The sequence below is a fragment of the Bipolaris maydis genome (genome assembly GCF_028858645.1).
Source record: "Bipolaris maydis strain C4 unplaced genomic scaffold PSV08scaffold_3, whole genome shotgun sequence".
Lineage (NCBI taxonomy): Eukaryota > Fungi > Ascomycota > Dothideomycetes > Pleosporales > Pleosporaceae > Bipolaris > Bipolaris maydis.
Window position 1 is genome coordinate 1,433,387 of NW_027093859.1, and position 18,339 is coordinate 1,451,725.

General features: G+C 51.4%; 7 protein-coding genes across 7 annotated transcripts; 4 read left to right on the plus strand and 3 right to left on the minus strand.

Moving 5' to 3' along the window:
- Positions 1-399: 399 nt before the first annotated feature.
- PSV08DRAFT_407967 (uncharacterized protein) lies at positions 400-2,037 on the plus strand (the record flags this gene model as incomplete). Its single annotated transcript, XM_014219044.1, has 2 exons — positions 400-1,602; positions 1,669-2,037. 2 exons carry the CDS (start codon positions 400-402, stop codon positions 2,035-2,037), a joined length of 1,572 nt encoding a protein of 523 aa, XP_014074519.1.
- Positions 2,038-2,358: 321 nt separating this feature from the next.
- Positions 2,359-3,556, minus strand: PSV08DRAFT_275466 (uncharacterized protein). The gene is made up of 3 exons (XM_014219043.2): positions 3,434-3,556; positions 2,947-3,382; positions 2,359-2,897 (listed from the first exon to the last, which is right to left on the minus strand). Exons 1-3 carry the CDS (start codon positions 3,462-3,464, stop codon positions 2,468-2,470), a joined length of 897 nt encoding a protein of 298 aa, XP_014074518.1. The 5' UTR covers positions 3,465-3,556; the 3' UTR covers positions 2,359-2,467.
- Positions 3,557-4,671: 1,115 nt separating this feature from the next.
- On the plus strand, positions 4,672-5,220 carry PSV08DRAFT_399779 (uncharacterized protein). The gene is made up of 2 exons (XM_014219042.1): positions 4,672-4,983; positions 5,035-5,220. The coding sequence occupies exons 1-2, from the start codon at positions 4,684-4,686 to the stop codon at positions 5,092-5,094; spliced, it is 360 nt and encodes a 119-aa protein (XP_014074517.1). The 5' UTR covers positions 4,672-4,683; the 3' UTR covers positions 5,095-5,220.
- A 434-nt stretch (positions 5,221-5,654) lies between these two features.
- PSV08DRAFT_275482 (cytochrome oxidase complex assembly protein 1-domain-containing protein) lies at positions 5,655-6,463 on the plus strand (the record flags this gene model as incomplete). Its single annotated transcript, XM_014219041.2, has 2 exons — positions 5,655-5,920; positions 6,033-6,463. The coding sequence occupies exons 1-2, from the start codon at positions 5,682-5,684 to the stop codon at positions 6,460-6,462; spliced, it is 669 nt and encodes a 222-aa protein (XP_014074516.1). The 5' UTR covers positions 5,655-5,681.
- Positions 6,464-7,290: 827 nt separating this feature from the next.
- On the minus strand, positions 7,291-8,369 carry PSV08DRAFT_386144 (uncharacterized protein; the record flags this gene model as incomplete). The annotated part of the gene is made up of 2 exons (XM_014219040.2): positions 7,291-8,178; positions 8,229-8,369. The coding sequence occupies 2 exons, from the start codon at positions 8,367-8,369 to the stop codon at positions 7,291-7,293; spliced, it is 1,029 nt and encodes a 342-aa protein (XP_014074515.1).
- A 1,175-nt stretch (positions 8,370-9,544) lies between these two features.
- Positions 9,545-12,335, minus strand: PSV08DRAFT_386150 (uncharacterized protein; the record flags this gene model as incomplete). Its single annotated transcript, XM_066093458.1, has 3 exons — positions 9,545-9,622; positions 9,676-11,620; positions 11,668-12,335. The coding sequence occupies 3 exons, from the start codon at positions 12,333-12,335 to the stop codon at positions 9,545-9,547; spliced, it is 2,691 nt and encodes an 896-aa protein (XP_065949591.1).
- Positions 12,336-13,015: 680 nt separating this feature from the next.
- On the plus strand, positions 13,016-17,892 carry PSV08DRAFT_217824 (ARM repeat-containing protein; the record flags this gene model as incomplete). The annotated part of the gene is made up of 7 exons (XM_014219037.2): positions 13,016-13,144; positions 13,206-13,975; positions 14,026-14,320; positions 14,367-14,570; positions 14,623-15,566; positions 16,733-17,256; positions 17,285-17,892. Exons 1-7 carry the CDS (start codon positions 13,022-13,024, stop codon positions 17,890-17,892), a joined length of 3,468 nt encoding a protein of 1,155 aa, XP_014074512.2. The 5' UTR covers positions 13,016-13,021.
- Between the last annotated feature and the right edge of the window lie 447 nt (positions 17,893-18,339).

Sequence of the window (18,339 nt, forward strand, 5' to 3'; positions counted from 1 at the left end):
ATGGCGTATTCCGAAAAACTGCACTCTCGCTAGCAAACGTTCCTCCGTCATAATCGAGCAATACCACCCACCCCTGTCCGTCAGCCGTCTTTCCTCTGATCGTCATGTAACCGCTCATGCTGATTGGACGCCACAGCTGTCCAGCGCCACAGAACCACAACATGATATCATGGGGTCCAGCGCGTAGAGGACTTGCTTGCTTGTTGTTCTCGTTAGAGGAGCTTCCCCGCTGTGGGAGTTGACGCGGCTTTGATTGTATTCACGTAGATTCTGAACTTGTCACAAAACTTGCTTATACAATTATCATCCTCACTGAGCCATTCACAATCTCGCACAATACGACAACTCAATCTGCTCCTCGTCATCGGATCGCCGATTAAACTTCGACTTTTACCTGCAATGGACGACGGTTTTCGGCAACCTGCCAAACTTCAAAAACGCAAGAGTCGAGAGAGACAGGAACTGGAGCAGATGACCGGCGGCTTGAGTGGCCAACCAGCAGCCAACTCATCGCAACCTATTTCTAGCTCTGCAAACATGACACCCGCCGAGAAGGAAAAGCGGTCAAAATGGCGCATGTCCAATCCATTCTCATCCAAAGATAAGGCATCAAAAGAAAGCATCGGCCAACCTCCAAAGGATGCGGAAAAGGAAAAGTCTCGCAAAGATTTCGATTCTGCTTACTACAGTAGCGAACGTAGCAGCGCCGACCCAAGCCTCGTAAACCAAACACGTCCAATACCTGGTGAACAGTTTCACCGTCAATCATCGAACAATCAAGCACCTCTGCCGCATACCCCATCGCCCAATGGACATACACAAGAGAATCTTGCGCCACCTCAGCAAACGGTCCAGAATCGTTCGAGCCATGAGGATGTAGCTAGAGAGACATACCGCCAGGCTGGTACGGGGAACATAGTCACAGTGACAACTACCACGACGACTACGACCACGACCACGACTGGCCCAGGAGGTTCTACCACGGTAATGCAACCTCACGATGGCAGTAACGGGGGCCCACAAAGTGTACACACCTCTGGTCCTAGTCCGCCACAGCCGGCTCCGCCTCAACCTGATAATCACCACCCTCAAGGCCCAGGTTTGTTAGCTCAATCTGGCATACATCATGACTTGACTCCCCCGATACCCGAGAATGGTCCTCCGCAAGGAAACGAACTCTCTCCTCAGGTTTCTCAAATCGCTAGAGACTCGTCTCCACCCATTCCGGCGAAAAACAACATACGGCATAGGGTAGAGCTGGACTCAGTCTCACCGGGGGTACAACGCCCAGATCCCATGGACGAAACTGCTAGCCCAGTCTCTCCCAGCAGTCCTTCACGCGCAAATTTCTCCTATCCAGCTCGAGCACCGCCTCAAGGTGCTCCTCGACAGTCTCTTGGAAACAATATACCACCTGTGCCGCCCATGCCCGAGCACCAGCATGCTGTAATGCCACCATTCGTCCCAACCCAACAACTACCCGACCTCCACCCTGGTCTGGACTCAAACGATTCGAATCGGCCGGTACCCTACCGATCAGGCCACGACCTACCAAAGCAAAGCACAATGGCCAATCTCAAAGCCGCTGCTGCCGGCATTCACGTACGTTCTCCCCACTCCTCCTACCCGTTTTCTTTCAAAGGAAATAAAACTAAACAATACACCCAGGGCGCAGGAGAAACCCTCCGAGGCACTTTCAACGACGCCTTCGACCGCCGCAACCCTGCCGCCCACGCAAAAAACCAAGCCGTCATTGACAAAGGGCGCTCGGAAATCGAAGCTTCGCGCGCGAGACAATATGCAAGTCAGGCGCAACAACAACAGCAGCAGCAGCAGCAGGCGTCTGCAAGTGGAGAAGCAGCAGCAACTCATACGCCTCAACCGGGTGAGGCCAAGACTCCGTACATGGGACCGCCGGTGTCCGGGTCACAGATTGAAGGGAGGAGTGGACATGGGAGGGGTAAGCTGAGTAATATCATGAAGAAGATGAAGGACGGGCCTACGCCGTCGAAGGAGGGGGCTGCGGGGCATTCTTAGTGGGCATTTCTTTTTGGAATCTATCTAATAATATATCGCATGAGCGTGTTTGAGAAGCAAGCCTTGCATCTAGAAACGCGATGGAACGATTTTTCTTTTTCTTCAATATGGATCGATGATGCATTAGCGTGTTTTGGAATTTAAATTGTCAGTTGTGTGCGTTCGTGGCTTGAGATGACATTTTCGTGCGTCGTTGGTGGTTGAAACGACATGTCACACAATTAAGGGCTGAGATTGCCATCTCGAGTATCCAGAGCGGTGGGACGGAAATAACACGTACGGCAAGATGTCACAGCATGTAGTCAAGGGGAAAAAATGGCTTTGATGAATTAAATCTCATTCAATGAACTATGGTAATTACTCATAACTTCGTAACATGCATCTTGTTCTGAAATTAAAGTCGCGGTGTCGTGTGGGAACCAGCACACGCCTAACCGTTGACAATAGTACCGCCGTTGGCGTGGATAGTCTGACCGCTGATGGAGCTGCTGTCGTTGCTCGCCAAAAAGACAAAGCAAGTAGCAATCTCACTAGGCTGCGAAGGCCTGCCGATTGGCGCGGTGAACTGCTTGATCGCCTCATCGTTCATAGTTGCGGGGATGAGCGGGGTCCAGACAGGGCCGGGAGCAACAGCGTTGACGCGAATGCCCCTTCCAACATACTGGTTTGAGAGACCACGGGTGAAAGAGATGATGGCACCCTTGGTGGAAGTGTAGTCGAGGAGGTCTGGGCGGCCGATGTATGCGTTGATGGAGGCGTTGTTGATAATGGTAGCGCCGCGCTTCATGTGCGGGAGGGCATACTTGGAGAGGAAGAAGAACGGGTGAATGTTGGTGTTGAAGGTGTGCAGCCATTGATCCCTGTGTATTATTAGTCTCGTGTATGTCCGCAAGCAAGTTCTCTACTTACTCGGAGAGGTCGCTGATATCGTTGACCATCATCTGGTAGGCGTGGTTGTTAACAAGGATATCGATGCCACCCATGGCCTTGACAGCCTCGTCAATGACCTTTTTGCAGTTTTCCTTTAGCTTGAGGTCGATGGCGAGAGTATAGCACTTTTGGCCCTTCTCTTCAACCATCTTTTTGGTCTCTTGGGCGTCCTTTTCTTCCTCAGGCAGGTAGGCAATAAAGCTGTCGGCACCCTCCATAGCAAACAGAACAGCGATTGAGCGACCAATGCCTGAGTCTCCACCGGTGATGATTGCCTTCTTGCCCTTTAGCTTGCCAGCAGCTTTGTACTTTTCTGCACCGCCTTCAGGTGTGGGAAGCTCATCGACTTTGGGAGTTGGGTCAAGCTTAGACTGTAGTCCAGGCACCTGCTGGTGCTGAACATCAGGCTGGAAGCCTGGGATGCATTGTTAATGGTGGTCAGCAACTGAGGATTGATCGTACTTGCCCTGCTCAAACTGTCCTTTGTCTGAAGACATGGTGTTTTTTTTCGATGCGTATTGCTGAGAATTAGATAAAAAGGAAATGAATTCTCTCAGTGGTTTCTTGAGGCAGAGATTGTCAGTCCAGTGGTGGTTCATGCTCAGCGCGAGACTTTTATTGACGTTGGGAATTTGCCGTGACATCACAAGGCGGTCACTGCGCGTTCATGAGCAAAGGTGGAGCAGTGAGCCGGAAGCGCCAGGGACGCTGTACCAGGACCCTTCCATTGATGATAGAAGAGCATCGAGCGATGGTGTTTCACAGACTGCGCGAACTGGTGGGAACTGCCTCAGCCCTACGCGCGGCTTGACATTGTTTCTGTGCAGCCACGTGATCAGCGTGCATGTGTGTACAGATAGGTATTCTTTTGGAAACCAACGGATGCTAGTTTCAAACACCAGCCCAAGTATGGCCCTAAACGTGGGACAAAGGGCTGTGATTTCAAGCAACCCCACTGGCGCGCATCGCTACGTCATCACTCCCGCATCGCTCCCGCATAGCCAACGATAACGATGGCTCTTGTTCGGGCCCAGGCTTTGAATTGCGAAACTCTGCAACAATCAGTTTCCCATTCTATCACGATCAACAGCAAAGCCCCTCCTCGCAAGCCCACAATGACGCCCAGAAAGCTTTTCCAAGATGCTGATGACGTAGCCGCCCCGCCCCACTTTTAATCAGGGTCCAGCAACCACAATCCGCTATGACCGCATCCAGCCACAGTCGACGTCGCCGTCACTGACCCCAGACACCAGCCGCCATCAGCACCCGCTCTCCAGCCCAATCAGCCGCAGGCCTGGATCCAAGGCCACCACAAACCACCACAGAAGAAACGTCATGCGCCACGAGCCACCAACGTGTGTGCCAGGGGTGCCACCACCCAAGTCGGCTTGACGGGACCCTGCATGACGTGACATGTCGACGATCACAACTCCATCTGGGCGGCTGGACATTGGAGTCCTTGATTTCAACGTTCTTGGGCACGCTTCCACCAAGGGTCTAGAGGTCTTGAGATAGATAGGCACATCTCCAGCTGACGAGCAGCAGAACCATATAAGATGGGCTATTGCTGTGTGTTTCGTGCTTCCATCTTCACAATACATCTCACATCAACTTGAACAATCAACACACGCAGCCAACAGCTTCAACCATCATCATCATCATCATCATCATCAACCTACTTGAATCCATCAATCACTACCAACAAGCCCAACAATCATGCCTCTTGCACGCCGCTCCGCTCCCCGTACTGCCCGTACCACCCGCACTACCGCACGCCCCTCTCTCAAGACCCGCCTGATGGGAGGAGGCCGCAACACACGCACTCACACCAAGCGTGCCCCCGCTGGTACTACTACCACTACCACCACCACCACCAGGACCACCCGCACTACTGGTGGTCGCCACGGTCACGCCGCCCCAGTTCACCACCACAAGCGCCATGCCACCATGGGTGACAAGGTCAGCGGTATGATGATGAAGCTTAGGGGCTCCCTCACTCGCAGGCCCGGTCTCAAGGTAAGCTGAAAACAACTCCCAACCATAGGCGATTCTCTAACAATTTCTTAGGCTGCTGGCACTCGCCGCATGCATGGAACTGATGGCCGCAATGCCCGCCGCGTCTACTAGACTTTCGAGTCGATCCAGCGGCAATATTTCCTTCATGTATTAATAGTGTTGTAACGATTGTACGATATGAGGACAGATACCCGATATTTTGAGCGTTTAGCATGCAATAAACTGTTCAAACTTTAATATGTTGACCAAGCCACTATACATAGCTTGAATAGACCGCAGTCGAAGTGTATGATTAGTGGTGAAACAAAGACATCAACCTATTTGCATGAACCGCAATGAAGATGATTGATCAGATGCACAGGCAGAAACCCACAAAGTTAGCATCTCTTTGTCTGCACGCAAGTACCAGGTTTACGAATGACGAGTAGAGGGAGAGATGAGTAGTATGCATGCAGTAGTTAATTAGAAATTAACATGGATACGATAATTCAATGCGAGCCAAATTACCCCGTAATGAAGTGGAGGAGGGACATCTGCCTAACATATGGTAGGGCTTACCCGGCTTAACTTCGCTCCATCGTTGAAGTACTAGCGCGGGCATGCAAACCATGCAAACACCACAACTAGCATCGACTGATCTCATACACGCAACCCTCCATCCGTGCCATTGCGCCCCCGCCACAACATTAACTCGCACTATGCCACCGCCACGGCTTTCCCTGGCTTTGATACGAGCGCGACCTCAGGCACGATACCAATGTCTCCGTCGCATAGCGCCCGTCCGCCATGCGTCCACCACACCACCACAGCAAAACGACGTTAAGCCCGTTGTCCCTTGGAAAACCCCGACGAGTGTCTGGACGCCCGAGAACCTCATTCCCCCGCCAAAAGATGGCGAGATATTGCTTGAGCGACGCCCAAATCGCGCCTTACCACCGTACGTCGAGCCCAAAATGTCTTTCTTCTCACCTGCCAGGCAAGACTCCGAAGTCACAAAAAAAAAAGAACAAACAAGCTAGAGCTAGAATGCTGACAACATTGCTTACCAGTGTCCCACCACTAATACCTCCACAAGTCTTGCGCACCCTCCCCATCTTCATCATCGCAATGACCGTCTCCCTCTTCGCCTTCTTCAACTACCAGAAGCAAGAATCCTCTGTCGTAACCGCAACCCTCTACGCGCTGCGCACTAACCCACTCGTGCGCGAGCAACTCGGCGATGAAATATATTTTGCGTCAAAGTACCCATGGATCAAGGGCGAAATCAACCAGGTCCATGGCCGCATCGATGTCAGCTTCTGGGTCAAGGGAACCAAGCAGGCGGGTGAGGTGCGTCTAAAGTGCAGACGAAAGGGAAGAGGGGGCCTGTATTATACGCAAGAGTATAGTTTGACGTTGGAGGATGGTACGAGGTTCGAGTTGTATGATCCACAGGGCAACGCTATCGATCCGTTCCAGGAGATTGCGGCGGAAGAGTGAGGGATAGGAATTGGTTGGAAGAGGGGCGAAAGAATGCATCTAGATCCATGTGAGGATCTATGAATTCAGGTGCATGTCTTGAGGAGTCCTGGCGATGCATGTTGCTGGATTGATGGGCCAAGCACCTCGAACAATGTTGGTTGACGTAAAAAGAGAACGCCAATTCAAAATGGACCGCCCAATTTACTGTATAACACATGTACATATAGATATATGCATCGCATCATGTAGCAACAGCAAAACCTCGCATTGATAGCAATGGCATCAAGGACAATACTAAACATTCCAATCTAGAACCACGTGTATATTAGAAAACACCGATCTTAAAAGAGAGTAGAGAAGCATCTCAGAAACAAAGAAGAAACAAACAATGAAATGATCGTAGTCCGGATCTCCCTTCATCAAAGAAGGAGAAAATGCTCAACAGGGGCCATCCATCTAACATGATAAACTTCTCCCCCGGAGCGCTCAGCCGGCCATTCATCCCGCCATTCTCGTAGTAAAATCATTCTTTCCCATGTAAAGAACGAGCGTAAGAAAAGAATGCAACCGCCGAAAAGGTAGAGAGAGAAAAAACGCCCGCTGCTATACATCTAATTGTGTAGCAGTAATGCATTTTGTGTAGTAGTAATGCAAAATCAATCAGTACAAGAAAACAAAAAAAAAACAAAAAAAAGAAAGTGGTATCATGATTTCGCCATCCATCCTCCACCCGCAACCCTACACTTGACTTACTGTGTCCCCCATTCACACCTGATCCTCGCCTCGCCTCGTCTCATTCAACGGCAGCCGACTTGGACGACAGAAGCAAAATATTCTTCTTTCGCCTCAAATCTTATTACTATCAAAATCAAACTCGGGACGCCTCACACTGGGGTGATGGGCAAGGTTTGGCTTAACGAGGTGGGCAAACTGTGGGTTGACATTGAGCGGGTAGCTAATCTCGGGCATGCGGGCAGTCTCGTGCTCTTGCTCTTCGCGCTGGCGCTGCCAGAAGCGCTTGCGGGCGGGCTCCCCCGAGGTGGTGCGCGAGTAGATGGAGGAGGCTGGGCGGTTGGAGAAGACGTTGAGCTTGCCGGGGGACGACTGGGAGTGGTAGGAGGGGAGGAAGGATTGGCGGGCTGTGCGAAGGGCGCGGAGGGGGTTGAAGTCGAATTGGGAGAGGTGGTGGGCGTCGGTGTCTTTGGATTGGGGTTGCGGGGGTGAGCCGCAGTCTACGGGGGGAGTGGGCATGCGCATGGGCGGGGTGCGGGAGGAGGTGCTGCCGGTTTGGTGGGAGGAGAGGGTGAAGGGTTTGAGTTTGGACTCGTAGTTTGAGCCGGTCCATTGGGATTGGGTCTCGAGGTCTTCGTGGAGTGTCATGGCGCCGCGGGAGCGGACCATGCGGGCGGTGATGTTGCGGGACTTGTCGCGGAAGATGAAGCTAGCAATTATGTTGAAGAGGCCGATGACAAAGGAGAGGACGCCTGAGGCGACGAGGAGACGCCAGAAGGGCATGGTGAGCGACTTTTGGCTCGTGGCTTCTTTGTTCATGTTGCCGAGGAGGTTCATGCCAATGATCATCATGGCACAGCCTAGGGTGACGAAGCCGTGAGAGGGGCTCAGAAGAGGCCAGTTGCGGGCGAAGAAACCGCGGAATAGTGAGCATTCTGAGACGATGAAGAAGAGTCCTGCAAATGCAGTGATGACGTGGCTCGTGGCATCGAAGAAGAAGAACTAAAAGGCGTCAGTTATCCACAATGTTGGAATCAATCACTTCTACGTACCTTGGAAATGATAAAAGTCTTGATAAGCATGACAACACTGCTGGCAACGACTGAAGCTAGAGCAATGATGTTGAGTCCACGAAGAACATTGAGAATGATGTAGCCCGGCCCAGCCAGGTGTTCTGCTGAGAGAAGCGCCATTTTGTTTTTGTGTATAGAGAAAGAGTCGTGGGTGCTGGAAGATTCAAGTTTGTGCCGTGGGGCAATTGGGTCTGTCCAGCAGTTGGTTGAGTCAGAGGGAAAAGCGCGTCTAGCGACAAAGGTTGGAAGATAGATAGATAAAGAGTGAGTGGTGGTTTGAAAAAGGGCAAGGTTGAAAGTGAATTAGAGGGGGGATTTCCCACGCCGTCAAGGCAACAGGCCTCTAACAGTAGCAACAATGGCAAACAATAGAGATCGAAAGATGAAGAGTGAAAGGCGAGAAAAGAAGCCAAGGTGAAGGAGGGGACCTCAGGACAAAACTGACCCGCTAGCCCTGGCCTGGATATGCTCGTGAACCTTACAATAGCACAGGCGGGGGCGTATGGCGCTGAATGCTCGCATGGCTTCACGCTCGAGTGCTTCAGGCTTGAGTGGCTCAAATGAGCCCAAGGACTATTACTGCGCTTGTGCTGCCGGCTCATGTGAAACGCTCCCCGCTAGCCCCGGCGGGAACAGCAGAGCAGCAACGACCCAGTCATCCAATTCCCAGCTGGCGAGGCTGGCAGCGAAATTGTCGCGTCGGCAGTCATACAGGGTTGCTGTGGGGTTCTAGCATCCAGACGATCAGGCATGGTCTGGTCGACGTGCGGCAGTCGCGTATTGATTGGCTTTGGGGCCTTAAAACCACATCGCGTAGCTGCAGGGATCTGGTTTCAGGTTTAGAAACATCTGCACGCCGTGAGCCCCACGATCTGCGGGCGGCAAGATACGGACAGACCTTATCTCATTAGCACTGCCGTATCACCAATGCGAGGCGTTGTTTGGACGTGGGACCCGCTGCCCGCACAGTCTGGAAGCATCTTGTGTGGAAGCGCTTGCGGTGGAGGCGTAGGGTTATGGCGCCACGCCAGGGCCTGTCATCACCACCCAACTTTAAATCGCGAACCAGTCCACCTGTCCACTTCTCAGTCGACATTTTTAGTTTGGCAATAGTTTCAATAGTCGACATGGTGTGCACGTCACCACCGACATGTTGTGCAGCTTGTTGTTTTTGTTTTTGTTACTCCAAGATAAATTATTTGATTGGAAATCAATCGGGTATAATGCTGTAAACTGAGCCAAGAAACAAAGTCCAGAACCTCCGCTATGAGGCCGATATTGGTGTACGTGATAGATCAATGGACGGTAAGTCCGGTTCCAAGTCTCTTCCCCACCCTGTATACCTGCCGTGGTCGTGGCAGTCGACCGTTGACCTATTTAGCTCATTAACATATCGATCTACAAGCGTCGTACTTGGCCGACTCACTAGAGTTCCGTCCCGGAAAGCCAACTCGACCCCATCGTTCATTGGCACCGCATGGACCGGGAGATTGAAGACTTCACACAACGACCGGGGTTCATCGCAGTCTCTGGTGGCGGCTTCGTTTTTTGCGGGGTACCCCTCTACTTCCGAAGGTTGAGTGTTCCATGCTCCATCGCTTTCATCATGAATGTCCAGTCGCTTGTACCTTCGAACGTGCGCTAGCCGTTGGCCTGAATCGAATAACGCCTTGCGTGAAGGTCTTGCCTGGATCTCTGCCACTTTCATGGCCTTTTCCTCTGTAGTCATCATCTCGATTGAAGGCCGAGTGTTACGAGGGTACACATGGTGAAAGCTCGTCCCGCGCTTCATTTCAGAGGTATACTCAGCTATGTCCTTTACAAGAGATGAGTCAGATAACTTGAAAAGGTCGGGCGGTAAGTCACCGTTGGAAGCGTTGGTAGCTGGCGATGGAATGAAGCTGGAATCCGGTATTGTCGATGTGATTGCAGAAGACTGAGGACATGCTGCACTGTTGGATACATTTCCCTGACTGCTTTTGACCACGGCAACAGGCCGGACAGCATGTTTTTGATCATGTTCTTGCGAGCATTGAATGATATAGTCTCGATATTCTTCTTCGTATCGAGCTTTGTATGCTGCGTTGGCAAAGCTATACATCAAACGTGCCCCATGCAACCCACTCGCTTTGTCGCTACGAAACTCTTTGCGTGAAAGAACAGCCTTAAGACTCTTTTCCCATGTAGACTGCCCCTTTTGAAGATAATGGAACTTTTGGACCAGCCAATCAACAATCTGCGAAGCCGTCATACTTGCTCCATTTGCACAAGCCAGGGCTATCCTAGCTAGCTCTCGATTTGTATGGCGCTTCTGACACACGGATGAATATGTGTCATCCAGATCCCAACGTAAGGAAACTTGGGGAGACATGGATGGGCTTATAGCATCAAGAGAGCACTCTAAAGTCACGTCTCGCGACTCCAGCTGCACAGAAAGCAACTCATGCGAGACTGCGTCGCCAGTAGAAGGCGACTGTCGAGAAACATGCGCCTGAACCTCGTCTACCATGTGGAAAACAGGTGGTACAATTGCCGGTAGCTCACCCATTCGTGTTGTCTCTGATGCGCCAGGTAATTTTGCATAATCATTTTCGCACTGCTGTCCGTTGCGTGGTGACTGGAAGGAGGCATTGTGGAGAGTGTTTGTCCCGTGTGTTGTGACTGCTTGAAGTACGGTTCCTCGCTCTGCATCGTTGGAAGCAGAGATTGGCTCTGTGGAGTTACTGGAATCTAGGTCGTTGCATGATGCAGAAAGCGTGTAAGGCGCTGCATGGTCATTGATCTTCTCTATCTTAGACTCGAGTGTCGACCGACGTGAATAAAACCCAAAGGAAGTCTTGGTCTCATCTGCTCGAATAGTTCCAGCCGTTGAAACATCGAACTTGGTTGATTCTGTGCTATCCAATAAGGGTGGCATGCTGCGGCGAGCAGCGATATCAGGAGTTTCAGCGATCTCTAGTTGTCTTGAAGAACCGGTAGCTACGAGGTTGACTTGAGTTTCAACGTTTTGCCTCGGAGATGATGAATCAAGGTTGTCAAGCTGATCCAAAGGGTGCATATGTGCTTTCAGGTTGTCTGAGAGGCCAAAGGGCTCAGTTTTGGAAGATGGCTCAAAGACTTCCTCAGGTCTATCTAAGCTTTCTAAACTCCTTGCGCTTAGAGAACTAGCGCGGAAATCCCGAGCATCGACATGCTCACTAGCGGTAGTCTTCTCGGGTAATCTAGACAAGTTCGCAGCTGGAAATTGTGCGCTCCGCGGCTTAAAGATCTCTCTGACTGGGGAGTATCTAACTAAGACCGATTTCGAAGTCTCTAGGGACTTAGCAGGTTTTTCAGTGTTGCTTAAACATGTTGAACACCTCCAGTGTTGCCTGATGATGTTAGTCTTTGTTCAATGCACAACGCTAAGACAGCTTACGGGTCAAGCCCTTGGGTCAATGACGGTTTCCGACAACTGTCATGATATGTTCCGGCACATCCTGAACAGGCGATGATTGGGTTGTAGCTTGCTGCTGTAGTCTTGTCGCACACTCGGCAAGCGGGTTTGAAAGAGGACTCAGACTTTGACTGCGCTTTTGAGGGACCGTGAGCTTTCTGCATCAAGGAGACATTGCGGTTTTGATATCTTCGCGCATGATAGCCAGGAGGTGATTGTAACGAACGCAAAGTTTGTGACTGCCTAGAAAGACGTTCATGGTTGCTTTGCGCACCTGTGGACAATACAGACAATCCATGCAAGTTACGAGGACGAATTAGTCGAGCCTTGATACAACAACCTGATGCACAATACCTATCCTTGGGCGCACTGAGGCCTTTTAAGCTTGAGAAATCTCGTCTCACCTGTGGCTCGTCGCAGGCTGTACGCTTACGCTTGAGCGGGGGTGGTGATATTGCAATGAGCCGAGGAGTTTGCCTTTGGCTTGTGATAGCACTGGGCTTTGATAGAGGACCCCGTGAATCCACACTGGGTCGGTCATGTCTGAATACGTTGCTGTCCGTGCTAATATATGATAGTCTTCGTTCTTCTTTGGTGTATCTCATCTGAAGCGCTGAATAGGACGAAGGAATGAACCTGGCACAGTACATGCGGGTTAGCTTTCTATACAATGCAGGAACGGTGTAAATGACGGGAGTGGGGAATGCGTCAGGTCTTTTCAGTTTTATGTAGAGCAGCACTTCGCCCCATTGGAGGCTCCTCCTTCGGTTCCACTGCAGGCAAGCAAACACGGGCAAAATGCGCCAGAAGGCAGGATGCCGCAGAGCAGCCACAAGGCAAACCGTCGCAATGGTTCGGCGATCTAACCTTTTACCAGTGGTCATCACGCATGCGGAATACGCGTCGGTCGGTAGTGGGGCTTAGCCTACCTGTGCTATAGCAATAGGGCTGAGTCTGGTGAGACGCGCCTTGGATGGAATGCAAAGTTAGGCACAGCATGGGTGAAAGAAGAATAAAATGAAATGCAAGCACAGTGGCATGAACGTGGCCATGCAAACGCGACGAGGCGGATCTGGCACTGAGCTAGCGCGGCGCGAGCGGAGAAGCGAAGGCTGCCAGGGACCTCGCTGTCGTAGAGATTAACGGTTACAGCGCGTAATCACGTGATGTCTGGGCTGGCTCCCCGCGCGCCCAATGGCGCGCGGGTGGGGGCATGCGCGCATCCATCTGGCCTTTGGGCGCATGTGCTTGCCCGTGGTGTCATTGAGACAGACACCTTCGCTCCTTTTTTTATTTGCAGCGCAAGCGGGGCCACGTCCAGCCGCACGCAGTAGCCATGGACTTCCTCAAGTCTGCCGTTGCCTCTGCAATTTCAAAGGGTCCAGCATTTGGCTACACATTTGGCGATCGTGTCGACTTGAACGACTCCATCTGGACGCTGCACAATGGCACAAAGCGAGTATGGCCCAGACATCTGCACACAAACGCACACGCGAACGGCTGTTGACAACTGGGGCTAGGACGACGGTTCCAAGTGCAGCATCTTTTCCTTTGACATAACGGCAAATAAGTCCCGGCTGCCTCTCGCCCGCAATGCGCTCCGAAAGTTACGAACCCTGCGCCATCCAGGGGTAGTCAAGGTCCTCGATACCGTCGAGACTGACACATACATATACATTGCCACAGAAAGACTCAGCCCGCTCAGCTGGCATGTAAAGAGAAGGAGTCTGACTGAAGAAACTACCAAATGGGGGCTGCACAACGTCGCCAAAACGCTCAAGTTCGTAAATGCCGACGCTGCATCCATACACGGCTGCATCCGTCCAGCCTCCATCTTCTTTAGTGAAAGTGGCGAGTGGAAGCTGGGCGGCTTTGATGCGCTGAGCTCGGTGAAGGAGGATGACTCCATCATACCCACCTATGGCGGCCTCATACCTGATGCAGCACGATACATGGCGCCAGAAGTTTCCAAAGGAGGATGGGAAGTTGTCAAGCAAAATCCGACACATGCTCTGGATGCGTACAACTTTGGTATCTTGATCTTTGAGGTTTTCACTGGCAACTACAACAGCAGCGACCAGTTGGGGCAAATGAAGAGCATCCCTCCAAGCATGCACCAATCCTACAAGCGCCTTCTTAATCCCAACCCCAAAGCACGTATGAGCATAAGTCAGTTCTTGGATCAGGGAAAGCGTATAGGCGGGTTTTTCCAAACACCGCTGATTCAGGTCACGGATGATATCGAGAATCTCGGTCTCAAAGCTGAGGACGAGCGGAATGAGTTGCTTGGGTTGGTTTCCGTGCCATTACATTCTGGTCAAAGATGCTAATTTGTACGAGGAAACTGGATGCCGTCGCAGATGACTTCCCTGCTGATTTCTTCAAGATGAAGGTACTCCCCGAACTGCTCAAGTCAGTGGAATTTGGGGGCGGAGGTGCCAAAGTATTTGGTACAGTGATGCAGATAGGCCAAAAACTGTCAGACGAGGAATATGAGGCCCAAATCACACCGGTTGTGGTACGGTTGTTTGCTAATCCTGACCGAGGCATCCGTGTGTGCCTCCTGGACAACCTGCCACTGATGATCGATCATCTCCCACAAAAACTTGTCAGCGATAAAATCTTTCCGCAAATGGTAAGCCGCGCCGAGAAAATCTTCGAGTTTGTTCTGACCTTCATAGGTTACTGGGTTCTCAGATGTCGCCCCTGTGGTCAGAGAACAGACAGTAAAGGCCGTTCTTACGGTAGTGCCTAAACTTTCAGACCGAATCATCAACGGCGAGCTTCTCCGCTACCTAGCAAAGACTGCTAACGACGAGCAACCTGGTATCCGGACGAACACTACGATTTGTTTAGGCAAAATCGCGCGGAACCTGGGTGCAAGTGTAGGTTTATTCAACATGTGCTTGGAGTGGTAGCATGCTAATGCCTGGACAGAGTCGAGCTAAAGTGCTCTCTGCCGCCTTCTCACGTGCACTACGCGACCCCTTCGTACATGCACGAAATGCAGCTCTTTTAGCATTAGCTGCGACCGCGGATCTTTTTAGCGAGGAAGACTGCGCGAAGCAACTTCTCCCGATTATGTGCCCATCACTGGTGGACAAAGAGAAACTTGTCCGTGATCAAGCTCAAAAATCTGTTGATGTGTACATTGCACGTATCCGCAAGTTTGCTGCTGCCATGCCTGAGACTGTATTACCATCGCCAGGACTTCCCACTGGTGGAGGATCTTCGCCGCGCATGGGGACCCCAGCCAACGACACTTCGTGGGCTGGCTGGGCTATCTCGAGTTTCACAAATAAGCTGGCAGCAACAAGCGGACAGATGCAAGCTGGCTCAGGGACTAATGGAGCAGCTGATCAGAGGCCCTCCTCTGTTCCGGCTGTCACAACTCAACCACCAGTTCCGCTAGCAAGTAAACCTGGAATGACGCTTCACAGCGCCAAGAGCACTGCGTCTATACCCACCATTGCCTCACCGGATCCAGCCGCTGATTTCGATGGCGAGGCAGAAGACTTCAACAACGATTGGGGCGGCTTTGTTGACGAAGAGGACAAACCGAAAGAGGAAGATGATCCATGGGGCACACCAGCAGTATCAAAGCCAACATCTACTACAGCGTTTGATGACAAGGGCGAGCCTGACTTTGCGGGATGGTTAGCAGCACAATCGAATGCCAAGAAACCCATTAAGAACACTCTACCCAAAGGCCTCACCAAATCTACTACACCAGCCGCCAAGACATCCAGACCTGTGATTGGGGGAAGGTCAAGCACCACAGGTTCGGCAACGAGGAAAGTTGTTGTAGCACCGAAGAAGGAGGTTAAGAAAGAGGAGCCAAAGGCGAATGAGGAGGAAGAGGAAGGATGGGGCGATGCATGGTAGTCATTTCGTATCTTGTAGACGACATTGATTGTTCAGCATAGCGAAGGCGTCCTGTAGGGTAGATTGCTTAATAATAAATGTCTTATTCGATACTGTTGAATAGCTTCTGGGTCATGATGGTCTAATGGATACACTATGTTACATTCATTACCACTTATTTGGGTTTATTCTTTTTCCTCCTTTTCACGCTTGCCGAATGTGTACGCCAAACCGCAGCCTACGACATTGACTGCGCAAAGAGCCAAAGAGGCTCCTCTTACCACGCCTCGTACAGTGAATTTGTTTCTGATACCCTGTTTTCTCGTTAGTTTTGCAAGTATTTAATCGGCCTGGGTGGCGACCGAGCCCTCCACCCGTGGCAGAATTAAGCATACTTGACTCCTTCGCATAGCAAGCAAAGCGTATAGCCCACTCCATGCAGCAGTTATGCCAGCTGAATCTGTCTTGTAGTTGCTCAGATTCAGATATGATGAGAACAGCAAGACTGGTGGGAACATCATAGGGACAACTTGGAAGGGCCGGGCATGTTGGGCTGTGATGAGCGTAGCCAAGAGCGTAGGCGGCACAGAGTTTTCTGTAAATAGTCAGCCGGTTTGATATGTATGTATGCCAATGCCAATGCCAATGCCAATGCGTAGAGTGAAGCACGTGAGTGCTGGAAACAGGAGAGAGACATAACAAACGTACCTCCCCAATTGCGGAGGGATTGAAGCGCAGATTGCTTGGGTGGTTGGGACATTGCAGATGCTGCAAACTTAACCAAGGGCAACAATGGAGAGATTGTATGTATAGAGAGGTGTGTGATTCTTGGAGAAATGGTTGCGCAAAGAGACCAGGGTCGAGGAATTGGTGAAGTTCAATGACGTTAGGTCAGGAAGTGGGCCGTCAGCCCGTGCCAGCCTAGATTCGGTCAACTGGCCTCGTCGGGTCTCGCGAACTTCAATAACAGATAGCGGCTTTATCCCACGACTCGAACCACAACACCGCACCGCCGCTTCCGCATCACTCGTTTCCCGCACCCAGACACACACGGTGACTTTTGATATAACACAGACCAGCCATATATTGCTTGCGCATAGGCTTTTTCACTAACACCGCTGCCCACACGGCGGCTTAATCTCCCCCATCCACAAACGCACACGCATACCCCACACAACAACAGCCCTCCGGCCAACATGTCAGGCAAAACCTCTGGCTCCGACGCCAAATCGCGAGAACATCACGACGGCAGTGCCGGCCGAGCCTTTACGGTAGAACAAAAAGCCGCCGTAATACGCATCAAGCAATGCGCGCCAACCGCTTACTACAAGATTCTTGGGCTTGAGGAAGTAAAAGCCACCTGTTCAGACTCGGACATTAAGAAGGCATACCGTAAGCTCTCATTACTCACGCATCCGGACAAGAATGGATACGACGGTGCAGACGAGGCGTTCAAGTTGGTCAGCAAGGCATTTCAGGTGCTGAGTGACCCGGATAAGAAGAAGAAATACGACCAGTTTGGATTGGACCCCGACGCAAGGTTCGATCCGCGGGCTGCGGCGGGAGCGAGTGGTGGTGGAGGCCCGAGTCCGTTTGGAAATGGATTTGCAAGGAGAGGGCCGGCCGGCTTTGAGGAGGAGATGACACCAGAGGAACTATTTAGACAATTCTTTGGCGGCGCTTTCGGAGGGCCTTTCGGTATGTCCAGTACCCTCGGGGACACTATGCTTGGCAGTGGCATCACAGTCCAAAAGAGACTATAAACTAACATGTAACACAGGCGGCATGGACACCGGCCCAGGCTTCGTCTTCAACCTCGGCGGCGGCCCAGGAATCCGCGTCCACCAATTTGGTGGCGGCCACCCACGCAGACGCCCCGGTACCGCCGTGCCCCCCGGCTCCGAAGGTCAACAAAACCTCTCCTCCGCCTTTGCGAACCTCCTGCCCCTCCTCTTCCTCTTCGTCCTTCCCCTCCTCTCCTCCTTCTTCTCCTCCTCTTCCTCTACAGCTGCAGGACCCAACCTCGTCTTTGAAACTCCCCGTACACCCAACACACTCAAACGCGTCTCCTCCCGCATAAAAATCGACTACTACGTCAACCCCAAAGACGTCCACGACTACACTCCTAAAAAATGGCGCAAGCTGGATGAGGTGGCCGAGCAGCAGTACGTCCATATTACAAACACAAGGTGTCAGTCCGAGAAATACAAGCAGAGGCAGCTTATGGAGGAGGCCCAGGGCTGGTTCTCGGTCGATATGGAAGCGATGAACAAGGCAAGGAATATGGAGCTGAAGAATTGTAATAAGCTGAAGAAGCTGGGGATAGATGTTTACGGGGCGTGAAAGTAACTCATGATTGTTATCGTTTTTCCTAGGCATATTATGGCTTGTGCTGTTCTTTTTTTTCAGTTGTTGGGTTCAAAGCTGTTGATATGAGCGCCCTTTTTTTTTCTTTTAATTTTTTTTGAGATTTGAACAGGGAGGGTTTGGGGCAAGAAAATTACTCTTCAGATGCACACGCATGGCGCATGGGGGTTGGAGGTGGGCGGGGGGGCGTTTTGCTGATAAAGCCGTGCGGGTGGTTTGTTTCCTGACGCAGCGATTCAATATCCTTCTTCTTTTGACCAAAATGAAGTCCTTGCTCGGGCTTCTGCCTCCAGGATGGTTTTGTTTCTTCATCATCTTTTTTTTTTGGCTACCCAAGATTGTAAGAAGAAAGAAAATAGAAATGAGTACCGTCGTATTTATATTGTACAGGTGGATATATATTACACTTGGTTCGTCACACAT

Bases quoted from the DNA above. Each gene is read 5' to 3' on its own strand.
- PSV08DRAFT_399779 (XM_014219042.1), top strand. From the start codon at position 4,684: ATGCCTCTTGCACGCCGCTCCGCTCCCCGTACTGCCCGTACCACCCGC. The intron at 4,984-5,034 runs GTAAGCTGAAAA...ACAATTTCTTAG, and splicing joins CTCGCAGGCCCGGTCTCAAG to GCTGCTGGCACTCGCCGCAT.
- PSV08DRAFT_275466 (XM_014219043.2), bottom strand. From the start codon at position 3,464: ATGTCTTCAGACAAAGGACAGTTTGAGCAGG. The intron at 3,383-3,433 runs GCAAGTACGATC...AATGCATCCCAG, and splicing joins CAAAGGACAGTTTGAGCAGG to GCTTCCAGCCTGATGTTCAG. The intron at 2,898-2,946 runs GTAAGTAGAGAA...AATAATACACAG, and splicing joins GATATCAGCGACCTCTCCGA to GGATCAATGGCTGCACACCT.